The sequence below is a fragment of the Phaethon aethereus genome, assembly GCF_964289735.1.
Source record: "Phaethon aethereus genome assembly, chromosome: 3".
Taxonomy (NCBI): Eukaryota; Metazoa; Chordata; class Aves; order Phaethontiformes; family Phaethontidae; genus Phaethon; species Phaethon aethereus.
Genome location: NC_138576.1, coordinates 110,032,649 through 110,051,187, shown reverse-complemented (window position 1 = coordinate 110,051,187; position 18,539 = coordinate 110,032,649). Strand labels below are relative to the sequence as shown.

Genomic DNA, 18,539 nt, shown 5'->3' with positions numbered 1-18,539 from the left:
ATGGATTTTGAGAGGAAGTTCTGGTTCTTCAGTAGCTTAACCAGTGGCTAATCATTGTTTTGCTTCGAACAGAAACTTTTGGTCAGTCATTTAAGTATAATCTTGTCAGTCTGTGAAAGAGAACACAGGAACTGGTTCAGTTTAGTTGTGAGGCAGATTTCCGCCCCCCTGCCCCAAACCACCAAAACCAAAAAACAGCTTACAGTTCAGTTTGGGACCAGGAATTAAAGGTAGATGCTTTTGATGTTCCCTCTGCCGCCTGTACCAGAGGTGGCTCAAAGTTCCCTCTTGCTCAAACCCAAGCAGCACAAGGAGTGCTTTACGATGTGCAGGTAGTGCTCAGTTATAATTGCAGTACAAGCAAGTATATTCCAAGCTGTCTCTAGCCTCGCAAACACAGCAGTAAAAGATAAAGTGGGACAGGACTTTCTGAAGAGGCAGCAGGTGCCCTTTGGGGTACTGTAGGAGAGCCCTGGTGTGACTGTTCCGTGGTGAAATATAATGGGAATTCAGGCGCTGCTGCTGCTGCCAGCTTGTCTGACCACAGAGCAGACCTGTTCCTCCTGAAAGCAGGCGCTGGTGCTGCTGTGACCCAGCATGCAGACAGCCTCTCCCTGGGGCCAGGCTGGGAAGAGCAGCACAGTGACAACTGCTGAAGGCATTACTTCTGGAGTATGTGCACGAAGCAGAGCTGGATGAATAGGTAGCCCCATTTCTGTCAAAACTACTTGAAAGGAGTAAGTTGTCAAGACATCAGGTCCCATGACATCCTCTGCTTTTTTTTGGAGGAGGGATGTTGAGGAATGACTTCTGATCTAAATGTTAAAAGCAGCAACTTATAAATATTTAACCATTTTGTCTCTATTTAGCGTGGCTGGAGGCTCTGTTGTACGATGGCTCACGAATGTTAAGATAGTCCATGCAGTTTATATGAACTGGGTAAGCTGAAGGAAGCCAGGCTAAGCTTACTGATTGGCAGTGTAAATTGTTTGCAATTTGCCCAAGTTCATGCAGGAAAGAAGTGGTTGAGAAAAAAATACAGCACAGGTCATCCAGCCGGGTACTTGAGCCATAGAACAGTCTTTAAATGAGTTGGTACAGCTTTAATGAAATCTGCCCCTACTCTGTTTCTAATCAGAGGAAAGAAAAAAAAAAAAAACCACCCAACAAACCACTGAATAATTTATATACAAAAAAGACCTCTGGGCACATCAAACTTTCTCAATACCATAAAGAGTTGTACTCATTCTTAAATGAGTCATGCAGTGCTTGTAACTACTGAGGTCTCTGCTTCAGCTTGCTTTCTGGAAGACTGTCCCAGACCTCCCTCTAGGAGTTCTGGGGATGCAATTTTCTGCTGAAGTGTTCTTGTGGCCAATTTATATCCCACTTAGTATTTTGCTTAAATTGCTTTTATATATGTGGTGAGGCCCCTAACTTAGTCCGTTATACTCTCACTCCTTCTGTTATGCCCATAAAAACAACAGTTTCTGCTGTTGCAGTTACATGCATCTGCCCAAGAGCTTGTGTGTCCTTTTACTTTCAAATAAATGCCAGGCTACTTCTCCAGGAATTATCATTTTGGAGGTGTGGTGGCACCTATAAGAAATGCAGATGTAGATCCCAGCTACGATGACTTGCTGGTTTTCATTTGTTCCAGTGTGAAGGTAGCGTGCAGGTCACTTTCACAGCAAGATACTCAGGTACAGTCTGAAGGTGAGAAGAGCGAATGGCTTCCCAACCACTGAAAGGGGAAACGAGTGCTTCCCCCACCCCCTCGTTACAAATTCTAATTTCATAACGTGATTAATGCAGCAGGACTCGGACAAGAACATGCTTCAGTGACTGAAGAGCAGTCTCTTCTGCCAGCTGTCTGTGCTTTTCTTTCTACTACCAGTGCCTGCCGAGGGGAGGTGAGAAAATGACACCTAGCTGTCTCCTGTCCCCAGGAGGTAGCACTGCCTGCACTGTGCTGACAAGACTCTGAATGCATAGATTAGTAGGTGGTGTAACCCATGTCTTAATATCATCTGCAGTAATTAAGGAGGAACAGGAGTGCAGAAGTGCTTTCTGCAGCATTTCAGTGCACACCATTAAGAGCAGTTGCCTAACGTGACCCTCTGGGAAAGTGAATGGCACGGGTGAAGCCAGTTTAAAGATCTCCCTCTGTCTGTGCGAGGCAGGTGAGTCAGCAGTACCTAATGGCAGGTTGTTAGCAACGAGTGCAGGTGTTCTCGGTCACCGTGCTGGTCTGTCAGAATAGTAATGTCATTTACACATCACCCAAATGGCAAACCGCAAATTTGCCAGAGTCGTAAAAGGACGCACTGAAAACATTGTGCATTTGTCAAACTTAGTCAAACAAGGTTGGATTTGTGTGACTTGGAAACAGCATGCACAGGAGAAACGAAAAACCAGAATATAGAGACACTGCAGCATTCCTAAAAGGCCAAGATGTAAAAGGTCTTTTATAGCAGGAATCCTCATAATACAGCGTTGACTGTTACCCTTTCAGCACAGTGAATGGCACTAGCTTCTACATATTTTCCAAATACAGCTGTTGGAATGAAATGAAGGAATACCCAGTGTCGTGCTGTTGGGAGCTGAGTCCTACTTTCTGACCTGGTACTTTTAAGATGATCGGCAGGAGGTGTTAGGGGCAGGGGGGAAATCTCTCTTTGCTTTTTCATCTGTTTTCTAGTTTCATCACAATGCACAGAACCCTGAAAGGCATTGGGTTTTTTCATTTGTTTGGGGTTCCCCCCCTTTTTCTTTCCCCCTATTTTTTTGTCCCCCTTCTAGAAATTCAGCCTGTGAGGACTGTTGCAAAATGCAATTATGTGTAGAAAACTTTTCTTCCCTCCCCTGAAAATCCCTTGCCTCAGTGAAAGCTCTAGCATCAGGGTGGCAGCGGGCAACTGCTGCTTTCCGCACACATCAGCGAGACCTGATGACAAGGTTTACAAAGCACAGCAGTAAAAAAATCTCACTGGTGATCCGTGCCTCCTGTCAACTGTGGAAGTCTCAGTGTCGCCACTCTTAGTTGAGCATTAACACACGACCCTTGGAACAAGGGGAGCCTGGCTGAAATACAGAAAAAGTATTAGTGGTGTTAACACATCATTGTTTACCTGAGCCTGGAAGATCTGGTCCGTGTCAGGCCTTTTGGGTGGTGGAGGTGTCTCATTAAAGGCGAAAATTGCACAGGGTTTAACATGGCACAGTTTTGGCCTTTGAAATAGCACAGATAAGGGGTTTGTTGCATTTTGTTACTAGTTTTAGTGCTATACCTATACTGCTTTGCCTCTCTCTACTGTAGTTTTGTGCTGTACAATATGGAAAGCTCTCACTGAAGTGTCTTCGGCCCTTTGGGGGCTAAGGGGAAGGAAAGCTGTTTTAACAGCCTTTCAAAATGACCTGAAAAAGGGGGTGGAAATGCATGCTAGGCTTTGTCTTTTCTTTTTAGCTTTTTTTTAAAACCTCTTGCTACAATGTACATAGGAAGCCCTGGGGGAATTTCTAAAGGATTTTACTGTTTGTTTCTTCTCTTAGAAACTCACTTTTTTTTCCTCTTAAGCACAAGGGCAGCATTGATTTTTTTTTTTTTATTAAAGTTGTTTAATAACATGACCTATATCCTGCCCCCTCAACCTGCTAGAGCACCTTGTCATCTCAGTTCATTAGCAAATTAAGAACACAAATTAAAAACTTTATTACATGTCCCAAGATACACATTTTCTGTGTTTTGCAGACTTCTTGGCTTCACCTAGGTGCTTTTAAAGAGATGCAAACAGGCATAGCGTCCATTTTGCATTACACCGTGGTGCTGTTGGCAATATGTGACACTGACTTAGCCTTGACTAAAATATACCGTTAATTTATTTTGAACTTCAATTTGCATTTTTGTATATTAAAAAGAATTTGGGTTGATATAAGTAGCAGTAGGTACTGTTGTCAAAGCCCAACACACGTGAAGACTCTGCTCCATAAGCATTTAAGGGGCTTGTGGTTCACGATAGTATCTCCATGCTTACATTTCTTGATGCAGAAGCTCTGTAATTCACTGTGATGCAGAGCCCTAAGGGGACTACACAAGGAAACCGTCTCTGCTGTGGTGTGGGGGGGGCTGCATTAGAGGGCAGACCAAAACATGGCGTTTGTTAGGCAACGACCACCTGCTGTCAGGGCTTTGTTGGCTCCCTTCCTCGCACTGGGTGAGAACAAGTGAGACCTTGACCTTCAGGCCTTGGACTCGGTGAGCATTTCAGCTGCCTCTTCAGGAGGAGTACCATAGACCACGGCCACGGGGCCAGGAGTGATTATGCTGGGTTTTCTTCTTCTTATCACTTACTCCTCCTGCAGTCTCGCCTTTGCAATCGTTTTCCTTAGGCACAGGATAGCCAACAGGGCAAAGCAGAGACGAGGAAAGTTAAGCACAGTTCAGCAAAATGTTATTTAATAAAGGAAGATGGATATAGGGATTATTTAAAAACACGAGGGTAGCACGGCTACTTTGGGGTGACCCTTTTGGATCAAGTGGCAGATTACCCACCCTGGACCGCCAGTTGCCCGTTCCCCCTCATCCTGCCCGCACCCGGGAGGCCCGCGGGGGGCGTGTACCGCTTCTGTCACAGGCGCTGTCCTCTCCCTCGCACCGAAGCGGGTCGGGGCAAAGCCCCTTTCCTCTCCACAAACGCCGCGGCACCGCTGCGTGGGCCGCCCGCCGCCGCCCCTTCTCCTCAGCCGGCGGCTCCTCCGGGCGGCGAGCCCCGCCGCGCACGCGCCCGGCCCGCGAGCGCCTTCCCCGCGCGGCAGCGCCGCCTCGCGCAAGGCCCCGTCTCCTCCCCCAGAATGCACCGCGCCAGGCAGCCTTTGAAAAAGCGGCGCGGCTCGTTCAAGATGGCGGAGCTCGATCAGCTGCCTGACGAGAGTGAGTAGCGACCCGTGCCCCCGCCGCCGTCGCCCTCCCGCCGCCGTCCGCTAGCCCCCGCCTCTCTCCCCCGGCGGGACACCGGCGCCGTGCCCCGCTGCCGGCCCACCTCCCTCCCTGTCGTCGTGGGCTCTGTGCGGGGCCGGAGCCCGAGCCTCCTCCCTGGCAACCGGGCCGGCCCGGTTCCCCCCCCTCGCCGCCGTCGCCCCTCCCGGGCGAGGCCCCGACCCAGCCGGTGGCGCAGGGAGGAAAGCGGGCGAGGAGCTCCCTCCCGAGGGTGCGACCTCCGTTGCCCTCGGGGGTGCTGGGACTGGGCCCCCCGCCCAGCCCGGGTGAGGTGGCGGGGCTGGCCGGGCGTCACCTGTCGGGCGGGCGGGAGGCGTGCGGGGCGGGGGCGCGGGAACGGGGAGCCGGGCGGGGAGGGGAGGGCGTGAGTGTGCGGGGCACACCTGACAGCCTGCCCTGCCTGTGGGGGTGAGGGCAGCGCGGGGGAAGGAGCGTCCTGTCCCCGGGAAGGGGTGAGTAGCTGAGTGCTCCTGTCCCACCTGTCGTCCTAGGGGGGAAGGAGAGCTTATGTATTCGTAGCATGCGCTGTGTACAGCGTGAGCATCTCTGAAGGACCGGGGGGGTTAGGGCATGCACACTGCATCTAGGGGGCACTGATAAAAGCAGAGGGAAGAGCTCGAAGACCCTGTATTGTGTGTCAGTTGATGAAAGCTAGTTGTGTAGGAAGGCAGTATGAAAATAATACACTTGCATACATACGGACCTATGCATCTACATAGGGTTTGTGTGGGTTTTCAATGTGCACGAGGATTAGTTAAAAACTTAGGTATAGATGAAAAAGATGTGTGTTGTTGTATATATGGATTCATGCACAAGGTACTTGAGTGTTATAGAAGAGATGTAAAGTGTGTCTACACGCTATCTTGATATGTCTTACAAACTGTAAATACATGCCAAGTATTTAGTAGTTTCAATAAATGTGTACACAACGGCATAGGTTTATATTTTTGGTGTTACTGTTTTGTGCATCACCATGCAAGTCTGTGAGCATACCAACTATTTCTGTGTCAGAAGATTCTGAGAGAGACGTGACTTAGAGTTGAACGCTCTGTGTGGGTCTTTGTTACAACTTCAGCAAGTGTCAGGAGAAAAATGGGTTAATATGTCTGTGTGGCCAGTGTCATTGTGTTAACTGAACAAATTTATGAAGGATCGTTGTAAATTCAGGATAGAACTGACACTCTCGATTTGGTACAGCTCAGTCATGTACACTGTACTGCATTAGAGTCTGATTAATACAAGTCATGGACCAACTGAGACAACTGTAATTATTAATTAGCAGCGTTTTATTGCTTATTGAATTAACTTTCCCTCTTCACTAGAATGGACAGTGCTTATATTACTGTTCTTCCTTTTGTCTTGCCATCTTCCAGGGAAGGCACCATGTGTTTCAGGAAGCTAACGTAAAGTATGAAAAACAAATTTTTCATTTCTGCCATCTTTATATTGCCTACAGGGGCATTGGGAAGATTTGACAGGTCCGTTGCTTTACCTGTAACAGAGACTAGAATAAAGTGCGTGACTCAGTTTCACTCAGGATTGTGCTGTACTGCAGACCCTTGCCAACAGCGTCATTGTTATCGTATCTGCTTGGCAGGTGAAGCAGACACACAGCATGTATATTTGTGGAGGTAATAGGCTTCTGCTGTGCTGACCTTGCCCTAGGGTTTGTATTTAAGTTTGGTGCAAGTAGGGGATGTTTTTGTTTTTCATCAAATAGGGACCTTCAGGTTTTCTGTTGCGTTAGTGAACTGCTAGAAATGTCAAAGTTTCAAAGAGTGTTTGCCTTGTGCTTCCATTCCTGTTCTTTCCAATTTTGGTGAACTGGATGTTTTCAAATTACACTGTTAACTATTGCTGCACATAGTTCTTTCACTTCCAGTGTTACACTTCAAATGAAGATGTAGACTTAGTCCTGACTGACTTAATGCAGACTGATAGCTGCATGAAGTCAGTAACTTAATTTATAAGGGATAATAACAGTAAGCATTGCAAAATCGTTTTTTGAATCTTACATAGTGGTGTAAAAACAAGTTCCTAAAAAAGTTACAATAGTTCATGACTAACAGACTTTCAGATTTATGTATCAACCTTGTGAATTTTCTCCAGCATAGTTTATAGAAAAGTATTAGACCATAACTGAGTTTTCACATAAAACCAATTATAAGTAAACACAGCATACTCAGTGACAAGAAAACTGAAATTTTGCAGCGGGGTAAGAACTACGCAGTTTCACTTTCAAATTGGAAATCTGATTAAGTGGAATTTGTCCCAGAGTACTCTGATAGCACCTACTTGCCCTCTGCCAAGTTTTGTAATGCAGCTGGCCAGTGAATATTCCTTGACCCAGGAAGGTGATGAATGTAATGTACATAGTTGTCTCTCATAATATGTTGTTCCATTCTTCTCTAAAGCTGACATTCTGTCCTTTTGAAATGGATAAGAGCGGTCACACTGACAACCTAAAAAACGGGGAAGATGGCAGTGCGTAAGTTTACGTGCATTTCTTGTAGTTGAGGCCTTTTCTTACTAGCGCTGCCAGGGGAGAGGGATGTAGTAGCCTGGGATGGAGGAAAGTACTGTGAAGAAAGACCAATTCTGTGGCAAATGGTCTAGCTGAAAAATTACAGAATATTAAAGGTCCCAATTGCAGAAGTACTTCCAAATTGGATTTATATTTTGGAGACAGAATTTGTTTCTGCAGACTGTTGGGTTGGTGCCTGATGAATGACTAATTTTAGTCAATGCATTTTTCGCTCTCCTATCTTCTGGTAATTTTGCAGTGGAGGTAAGTGGTAGGCAGTTTTACTGCTGCAAACCAGATGGCTATTCCTCTCTGTCTCAGAAGAGGAAAACAGTTAATTGTATTGGAGTATACATAATGCTGCTGTATCTCTCACTACTAGTAATATCAATCTTATTTATGGATTACTCAGTTACAAAGTACATGCAGTAAAGCTGAGGCGAGACTTGGATAAAACAGACAATATGTGCAAATGTGACTAGGAGGCTGTCCTAGTCCTGGTTAGAGGCACAGCTCGGCAGAAAACAGCACAGGCAGAGCTGCATCTTTGTGCGTTCTTTTGCACAAGTGAGTCTGAGGACACCCAGAATCAGCTCTGTAAAAGTGAGAGTCAGATGCCATTTTTGATAGAAGTGAAAGCATGCTTAGCTAACTAAATGATCATCAGCACGGGGCTGCTGCCGGGAGCAAACCACTGAGCTACGGCTGAGTGCAGTGTTTCTGTGTTGTATGTAGGTAAACAACCAACAAGTGGCCAGACTGTAGTAGTGTCAAAGTGTTAACCTTTTACAGTACAAACACTGAAAACAGTAGTGTCTTGCCAAATATCATATACTGGTAGACATTGCTGGTGCTGTTTTGAGGGGCTTGTGTTTTCGGACAGGCAGAAGAAGGGAAGGGGGACAAGGATCTTTTTGTGTGGCCTTGGATGGAGGCTGCAGCACAAGGGTGGCACTTCATGCAGAAATCATTGTCTTCACCCCCAGCACAACCTTATGCTGTGGTTCACAGCATAGCCTGTTGCTCTGCTTCAACGCTTTCCTGGAGAGCTGGAGGAGGGATGTGGCACACCTCTTGCCACTTTTGTTTTCCAGTCCCAAGGGGCTGTGAGCCAAGCACCACTGTGCTCTGGACATTTGAGGAAAAAAAAAAAATCAGCAGAACAATATGACATTATAGCATTTGGGAGAAGATTCAAGATAAGTTTTGTGGCTGCTAAATAGTACCCACAACTAATATTTTTGCAATTGTTTGTGCTGCATACCTTTAAAATTGTATGTTACCATGGTATCAGCATATTGTCCATCATGAGAATGCAGTGTTTCAGAAAGAGTGCTTTGGTATTGTGGTTATCATCTGCACAAGTCCTGTGAAAGGGTTCACATGGCTGAAAAACTGACTTCCATCCAGCAGTTAAATTAGGATTTGGAAATACACAAATGTCAGTTTATTAGTGGGCTCATAACATGAGGGAAATACTATTTCATGCTTGAAGCAAAAAGTTATTGTTCATTTATTTATCTACCTCTTCAACAAGCCCAAAGTTTTGGGGGAGCTCAAAAGCTACTCAAAGCCACTTTTTCCTCTGATGCGTACTTTTTACTTTCTAAGCTTTCCTGAATAAGCCATCCTTTTAGTGGCCAATCATTTGAGATGCTTCCTCTGCTGAAACAACTTGTGCCGTGCTTGTGTAGACGACTGATCTCTCAGATGGTTAATGACTATAATAAAGGCTCGTGTTTTTCCCTTCTTCTCCATGAGTTTCTTCTGTCACACCATTTTTAGTGCCAATGATGTAATTTAATTACATAGGTATTTGAGGCAGTTATGCAACCAATGTTAAAATAACTGCTCACCTGTGCAGAATTTAGACAAAATAGTGTCATGATCTGGAGAGGAAAGGTTATCTGGATCCTAGAATTTTCTATATTGATTTAGATATGCATGCCCCTTTGTGCCCCCATGTTAGTAAAATCAGTAGCTATGGAACATCCCTGTGGTCACTTGTAGCCTTTATTTTAAAAATTTTAATCAGCTGTTACGGGTTCATTATAAAAAAAATCTGAAAACACTTTCACAAATGTCATGTGCTTGTCTTCTTGTTCCTCTTTAAATTTTAAGATCAGCTGTTGAGAAGCTGTATTTAAACCTCTTTGCTTCATGTTAGTACTTGAAAATATACATCAGGGCATCCACAACTGCCTGTATTGAATTGCAGTTGTACTCTAGCTCTTTTGTTCAGTTATGGTATTTTTCAGATAAGGGGAGGCAATAGATGCTTGTTTTTAAACTTAAACCCAACTTTAATTTTTGAAAGGGAAAAAAGCTTTTTGCGCTTTTTTCCTCATGCCTCAAAGCCTATCTTCGCATCAGAAATACTTTTTGGAGGGTGAACTATCAGAGTTCCTTTTTAAGTCTGTTCATACTGCTTGCAGAGCAGCTGGCAGAGGTTTTTTACGTTCTCTTCATGACAGTCCTCTGTACGTGCCTCCCTTGTGCTGGGAGAAGGAGGCTGGAGGAACGATTCCTGGTGGCCACAGGGAGAGCGGCGGGTTCAGGACGTGGGGAGCTGTCCATCCACCGGGCCCGCACTGGCAGCCGCTGGCACCGAGGGGGTTTCTAGCTTGCCTAGCATGAAAACATCGCGGTCTTCATCACGCTAGACTTGGACCTGAGGTTATTTTACTGTTGATTTTTAAAATTTATTCAGTTTTACATGGACTTCCTGAATATCATTTCTTGCTAGTGTTATGAAACATATAAATACATTTATTCCTGACTCTTAGTTACTAATAAGCTTCCTGTTATCAATAATATTAAATGCCTTATAAGCTAGAACACAGTTATTTTTACTGCACATCTGTGGTGCGCGTATTTTACAGATTGGAGCGGCGGGGAGGAAGCAGAAAAGGCCATTATAATAATCTTACATTCTTCATTAAGCGTGTTAGGATACTGATATTTGGAATTTCTGTGCTTCAATTCCATGCTTCCTTTCTAGGTATAATTTTCTCTTTAAAAATAGGTGTAAACTTGGTTTAAAGACTTTGAATGATAGGGAGCCTGACATGCCCTTTCTTAATATAGTTATATAAAATCTGTTAAAACTTTGCATTCATTGCTAACCTGGACTTATCCAATGTAATTTTTGGAGAAATAGATCTAGTTATGCCTTTCCTTGTAAAAGAAGGCTGCAGAGCTATTTACTGTTTGAATTATCTTCCTTTGTAGATACTTGTGATCAGTGCAGATCTTGACCTTCTTTGGGAAGAACAAGATTGGAGTGTCTTGACTTTCTCGCAATAAGGCATGTTTTTAGATCTTCAAATCTTTCTCCTAGCTCTGTTCTGCATCTTTTCCTAATTTTTCAAACTTAGTCAAGTGTGAACACTGTTCAAGTAATTAATTTACTAACAATATACGCAAAGCAGTACTCAGTAGGATACTAAGCCAATCGTACAGTTTGCAATGGAATAGTATGGCAGTGTCACCTACTGAAAGCAGACCTTCTAATTCCTGAGCCACTCCTGTGGTGAGCTGGCTGTACTTCCTCCCTAGGTTGAGGGGTTTTTTAATCTCAGTTTTAAGAAAGTCACCTCCATGATCCTCTGAACCTGGAGGTGCTGGAAGTAGATTTTGGTTGTAATACCCTAAATGATGCATAGGCCTTATTTCTTCCTTTTCACCCACCTATTCTTTAATTGTTTGATGTTTGTAGAAATGAAATCTGTATCATTGTCATAATAGGTATTTACATTCAAGCATATGTATAGATTTTACTTTAATCTCTATGCTTATAATTAAAATGCTGGTTAAAAAGACTGCCTGTGATTTGTTAAATTTGTTATTCAGAACAGGAGTATACAAAATTACAGGCATTTAATGTGAGGCTGGGATATTACAGGTTAATAATTATTTTAACTAAAATTTTGGATAGTTGTAATACACTTAATCTATCCTGAATCACTTTGCAATTTTTATAGTTTCTGAAATGTTTTTATCTGTATTAAATGTTGGTTGTTTTTTATTGTAACACATTATTGCTTAGAAGGTCATCCTGGTTTCTGGTTTTGTGGCCCTGGTAGTATGTACAGTACTGCCAAGCTAAATGGAAAAGGTAGGGGGATGTACTGTATTCCTTGAAGTTTGGTGTTGTTGCAGGTAGCCCCTAAAATCAATACAGAAGAACTTAACAAGAAAACCCATGTATCATATTGTTGCCTTTAAGGTAAAATGAAGCTTATGGACATCTCCATTATCATTTTGATATCCTACATGTATTCTAATGCTTTAAGCTACAGAAGTGTTTGTGTTAATAATTTTCTGCAACTTGTTACATTAAAATAATTTAGTTTAACTTTGAACTTGCTTAGATCAGGAATTTCTTATTTGGACACTTGTATTCCTAAATAAAGATGCCCTTTTCCAGTTACATTACTTTAGTTGCAGGTTAAGTGTAAACAAATGAGCAGCCTTATTCTAGCATGCATCTGTTGAAGATTAACTATCCCATGTAGAAAAGTCCTTGGCAACTAATGCTGTTTTGGAGTGGTAATCTTATAAAGCTAGAAGGTAGTGCAGTAACATTCTGCTGTCCATCACTTCTCTACCTGTTGTTTCTGATACCAGTTATCTAATGCCCTGCTCTGCTGACCCATCATCAGTCTCATGGGTGAAGCATCTGAGTTTGGTGGCTAGCAAAGGATCTTGGCACTTCAGCTATGAGATTGACACCACTCCGATGTAATGCTTTGCTGCCTCTTGCTGAGTTGTTTTGTTTCCATTATTGACATACTCACCTTTGACTGGTTTGATTGAACTTGATTCATACGAGCAAGATGGTCAGAAAAAGAGGAAAAGAAAGAGAAAAGGGGGAAGCCACAAGAAAAGGAACTTCTAGACCTTTGGAGTCAGAAATGTTCTTGAACAGCAGCTCCAAAGAGAAGCTGAAAGAGGGAGCAGGGAAAGTGAGCAGGAGAAGAGGATACAATGCAAGAAAGAGCGGTCGGAACATAACTGGAAAGATAAAGTTGATTTGAGAGAAAAGCATGAATCTGTGGAAGCATTGTCATGCAGAAATATCTTTCCCCTCTGCTAATGTAGTTGTTTCAAACAGCTCATTCTTAGAGAGGCATTTGAAAATTCCAGAGCATGATGGCCATAGTCAGGCCTAGTTTTATCCTTCTGTGCCCAGAAGCACTGCAGAGGTCCTACACATGCAGTGGTAGGGAGCAGTGAAATTTTGATGGATGAGTTACACAGTTTAAACAGTTCAAGCAAACTAAGGATCCCATCTGCATTTATAATATCTGAACCTGCTGCCTTTCTGAATAAAGGGGTTCCACCAGGGGGCAACTAACTATCCATCCTGCTACTTTTGAACCAAGCTTAGAGAGCATAAACTACTACTCTCATGGAAATTTTTGGCATTGAAGAATTCTGAATTGCTAGAAATAATTAAAAAAGAAAAAGAAATGTTCATTACAGTTTCCTTGTCAGTTGTGTAATATATTTGCAACTGCATCAAACAAGCAGCCGTATGGAAGTATGTAGTTTGGACATAAAGCTTGTTCAGAATTTGCTGTGTTAAAAATGCTCAGCATCTGAAGATGTTTTGTAGATGTGAAACTAAAGAAAAAAAACCCATTAATATGCTTCCAAGATTCATTGGGTAATAAACACATAACACTACACTTAGTGCCATGGAGGGCACACTGGGTTCACCTATTCATCCGTGAAAGATTTAATATTAAATTCCACTTTCTGGCTAAGAATTAATTAAGAGTGAGTAGACTCTGCATAGGTTGTATGTCTTGAAATAACTTATGATTTATGTGGACTTTTTGGTATGTTGCAGGTTCTTCAGCAAAAGCACTTGTGAGCTTGAAAGGTAAGAAATTAATGTGTTATTTACTGCACCCAATCTGATTTTCAGGTGTACTTAGTTTCTGGGTTCGAAAAGTTCAAGAAAATAGCACTGAAAAAAGGTGTTTTTGTTGAAATATGATTGGGGTTTTTTGTGGATATTTGTTAGTTCTATAGACTAATAATCCTTGGTTGAAACTACGTATGTTGTGGTGTATTTAGACACTGCTTTTCTGGGGGAAATTCCTGAAATGTCCTAAGTACTGCCTAGGTGTCAGGTTTGATGAGAAGATTGAGGTAATCTTTCCTCTCTTGAGAATGATGGGAAGAAGGATTCTTAGTAAGACCTGAACATGTGACAAAATGTACATTAGGAAGGAATTTCACAATCTCGTTGTGTTTTCTGTCAGCAAGTTGTGGGCTAAATAAAAAAATCTGTTTCTTATATCTTTTTCTTTGAAAATGTCTTCATGAACATTCATACAAATTTTTAATACTTATAATCTGCCCAACAATAAAAATTTCTTTAGGTATTACAAGGCTTCTATTACACAGGGAAGAAGATAGCATTTGTTGAATATGTTGTAACCAGAAAAAGGCCTGCTCTTGTTAGAGCTTTACCTTCTCCAGGTTTCAGTTACAGGCATGGTACAGCTGTCTAAGCTGTGTGTCAACCTGGCAGGGGAAGTAACTGATTCCAGCAAAGAAGGTTTCAAGAAATCTAAATGTTATCAGGAGTAAAAAATGTTTTGCTCATGTTTCTCCTTGTACTGAAAATCTCTTTCAATTTTTTTTTAATTAGTGTTCAGAACAATTTAATGAAAATACTGAAATCTAAAATCCAATGAAGAGGTTGCAAGTGACAAAAACATATTAGTAGTTATTGATGTTATACTAGCTTTTGAATAGTAGCTGTATTAAAACATACATATATGCATATTAATGACGTGATTTCTTCACAATAGAGGGAAGCTTATCCAGTTCATGGAATGAAAAGTATAATTCTCTGCAGAAAACACCCATTTGGAAAAGCAAGAATGCTGGCTCTGCAGTGGAAATGGTAAGAAGCAATAAAAAGACAACTTCAGGATTGGTAAAATACCATAAAGTGAATCAAATTTAAATATAAAAAAATTTAGCTACGATTTATAGCTTCATAATTTCTGAATGTTAAACTATGTCCTTCATAAGTGCTCTATACAGTTTGAATATGACATGAAAACATATTTTATAAATGAATAATCAAACAAATTAAATTGCTGACCTTGATCAAGATAGCTTGTAATTGTTTTCTCTCTTTTTTGTAAAACAAGTGTTGTGTGAAACATTTGTACTGTATCTACCACCTTGAACTTAGGAATTGCCATTTCTGATCAACCATTTTTTTTATCTCATGAAATAGTTCCCTTCTAATTATGGCTGAGAACTGATGCATAAAGAAAAGGAAGGGAAAATGTCATAATGCACTTCCATCATTGTGCCTTCTGGGGTCAGATTTTAATAAAAATGAAGGAATGTCAGTGAAATGTCTAGTATTCTGAGAGGTCTCATGGGAAACATTACATTAAAGAACAACCTTGGGATAGAGGAATGAAAGGTAATGAGCCTGCAGCCTCCAAGGGCGCCTCTCTAGTGTTTGGGTTGACCATTTCCCTCTCTCTTTTTGAAATATTCCAGTGTTGTTTCTTTCCCCGTTGTATCACATTCAAGCTTTTCTTGACTATTCTCAACATCCTCTACCTTACTGAATTGTGACTTTTGGTTTGGTTTTGCCACCAGCTATATTGCACCCAGTGCCTTGTTTGTCTACATCTGTAATATTCTGTACTCTTTTTACTACACCCTGGAGAGTATGTGAAATACTGTCTCAATTGCTAGGCAGATCTTTCTCTCACACTCTTCTGGTGCTGCTGCCTTCTACAGTAATTGCAACCAACTTGCTATCACCTGTTTTTTATTCAAATAATTATTTTTTATGAACTGTTTGTTTATTGGAAGGGAGACATTATGTTTGAAAACTGTCGCCCTTGCCTGCTCTGCACGTAATCAAAATACCTGAGCAGCATCCAGTAGCGCATTAAGCAATGTGACTAACATCCGTCACATGTAGCTTCTTCTGTGATCCTCTCCCTGTAGAGGGAAACTTAGACAAACAAGGTGTTTATTTTGGTAGGATTTATACAGCTATGTACACACGTGTTGCTATGCATTTATGCTAGAGAATGTAAGTTCTACAAAATGCAGTTCCAGACAGCGACCAGAACTTTGTGATGGCCCTTAGTTCCTGCAGGAGTTCATGTCACAGTTTTCAGCTGTTCCCCAGGAATGCTCATCTTCTCCCAGAAACAACCCGTACTGGTAACTTAGAAGATTGCATGTGCTAAAGAACCAAAGTCACTAGTCATAACATTTGTACAAAAACTTTATCAATCTTTAGGTATGCAGGCTGTAGGTATTAAAAATAAGGAGTCAAACTTTGAATGTAGCTCAGTATTTTATAGAAAGCTGGGAGAAAGATCAGAGGATAGTCTGATGTGTTAGCAGTGGCCCATGTTGTAGTCTTCTGTACTAGTTTGAGTTCTCTGAACACCGGAAGTTTTGCAGATACGTTGTACTGTTGGTTGAAAAAATCTTTAAAAAAACGCCTGACTTATTTAGCTAGCACAGATGATAACTCTGTGACGCTAGTTATTTTATTTTCATGTGAGGCACTGTCAATTCAGACTGATGAAACACTCTTATTTTGGGTAGTTCCTTGGAATAGAATTTGGCAGCTTCTGTTGAGGGTTGTAAAACAGTTCTCCTGATCTGGATCATAGCTGTAGCATAAGGTTGAAGGAACTCTTAAGTTTTGTCTAGATTGTTTCAGCATTTAGGTTCCTGTGTTGGCACATGCTTTTCGTCTGGTACAGTGTCATAAAATCAAGAAGAACTGTATAGGTATTTGGGAGAAAAATGTTGGATTGGAACCAGCATCTCAAATGTCAAGACTAGAATGCAATTGCAAATACTCAATAGGAACCTGTCTCTTCATCCTGTGGGCAGAATGCTGTGATTAAAAAGTCCTGGAGTTCTGCAATGGAAGAGTTTTTATTGTTGGAACAGGATTGTAGATTTGTTTTCTTGTTCAAAATTAGAATAGTTCTGACCTTTCTTTTTTAGGGTGATGGTTTGTCAAAGACAGCAGAGATGTTATAAAAGAACATAAAGACATTGTAATTGAAATTTAAGATTGTTCTTGAGGTTTAGTGAATTGGAAGATGTGAAGAAAAGAACATGATGTATCTAGGTGAAGAGAGAAAAACAATATCCATAACAATATGATAAACTAATTACTATGTTAATATGATGTGGGCACCTTGCCAACATATAGTCCCTGTTTTCAGTGTGTATCTCTTTCCTGGTTTGCAACATCTACAAGGAATTGACATTTTCTTCTGTGTGCTAAATGTGCTTAGGTGTCTAGCACATATAGGGCACTGCTGTTACTTAAATACACTTGTGTAGTTATAAAATTTAGAGTAAGAAAGGTACATTTCCCTGGGAAAGCTCCAGCTGTTCTCATGGCATGGAACACACAGTTTTTTTGCTACCACTAGTTAATTTAATATAGAGTATCTCTTTTCAAACAGATTAATATACTCAGTCACAAACTTATTTAATGTCTTTCTTAAGTTTAAATGCTCATTAGTGAAGTTTCATTTCACTTCGTTGATTTATGTTGTTTCCAATTCCTATTAAGGGCTTATCTTTGTCACCAGTATTCTTCACATTGTGGGTGTTATAGATTTCATACCCATCAATTTGCAGCATTTTTGCCATCTGTACTGAAAGTAGTGAAATCTGCATTTATCCTGCCTTTACTCATCACCTTTGTAAATAGTTTGAAGTACGAGGAACGCTACAGGGTGCAGTCTTGGGTTTCTGCAAAGGAGACAGATTTCAGTTGTGGCTGGTTCCTGTGCTGGGGCACAAAGTCTTCATGGAAGGAAAAGCTGCTTGCTCTCAGCACTAACAGCCAGTCATAGGTTACTCTGTTGTCCCCACTGATAGCACAAGTTTTTTGTCATAGGATAAGATGTTGAGGAGCAACTAAATGGAAGTATGGGGTTTTTTTCATGACATTTATTTGCAATATGCTTTCTTGTTTTCAATCAACCTTCTAATTCTCTTTGATCTATAACATCTTGGCACACAAGTAAATTTTAGTTAATGTAAATTCTAAATTCTTCTCTTTTCTGATATTTTCACATAACTTATTCAAGCTTTAATTTCTTCAGACTTCAGCTTCTTAGAGTTTTGCAGTGTAGGCACTTTCTATGAGTTAAAAAACCAACAAACCCACAACACTTTATTAGACTCATAAGAAATCCTTGCCAAAAAATTATATCCAGCTAATATTTTTACTGACAACATCCCAAAACAAATATGCTGTTTGAATGAACTTTTTTTTTTGACCCAAAATTCAGAACAAACTGTTTAACAGATGCGCTTATAACCAAAGCAAGGACTATTTTAAGCTTAGATACACAAGTGTTTAGACACCTAACACCTCTGGAAACAAGTAGGAATTAAGTTCTAAATACTTCCATGGAACTGGGCCAGCAGTACAGTAATGGGTTATAGTTAGCATTAGAAGGCCTAGAATCTTAAATTCCTTCTTCTCTTCTCTCAGCCCTTAGGTTTCTAATTGCTAGGAGGCACTACTTACAGTGTACCATGTGCCTTAAAACCAATAGGTGGCAAGAGAAAACGCATTCTATTTCTCTTACTGTCAATTCTGTGCATGAACAGAGAAATCAGGGTTTTTTTTCCTTGTAATTCATTCTTAATTTTGATACATGCAGCCCTTCAGAAATTCAAAACGGAGTCGACTCTTCTGTGAAGAAGATGACAGACAATTAAATACAAGGTCACCCAAAAGAAATCAGAAGGTTGCGATGGTTCCACAGGTACCTACATGTATGCAGATACTGTTACCAAAAAGGGGAACAAGCCTATCTGTGTTAGCTGAAAATGAGAATATGTTTGCTTTTCAAGTTGCATTATGAGTTTATGAATATTCTTGTGAGGAAAGCAGTTCCTAAGAGTAAGCCACGATTCAAAACAGATTTATATTTTTCTTCTTCACAACTGGGTTCCTCAGTTTGTTTA

At 41.3% G+C, this 18,539-nt stretch overlaps 1 protein-coding gene across 4 annotated transcripts in view; it reads left to right on the top strand.

Moving 5' to 3' along the window:
- Positions 1-4,851: 4,851 nt before the first annotated feature.
- Positions 4,852-18,539, top strand: part of LIN9 (lin-9 DREAM MuvB core complex component) — a gene marked incomplete at both ends in the record, with an annotated part of 36,146 nt that continues 22,458 nt past the window's right edge. For 3 of the 4 annotated variants that reach the window (XM_081997067.1, XM_081997066.1, XM_081997065.1), the window contains 4 exons: positions 4,852-4,930; positions 13,378-13,410; positions 14,351-14,445; positions 18,233-18,337. In XM_081997067.1, the coding sequence (XP_081853193.1) occupies positions 4,852-4,930; positions 13,378-13,410; positions 14,351-14,445; positions 18,233-18,337 (312 nt within the window). The remainder of the gene's footprint in view (positions 4,931-13,377; positions 13,411-14,350; positions 14,446-18,232; positions 18,338-18,539) is intronic. The other variant, XM_081997068.1, reaches the window with a different exon arrangement.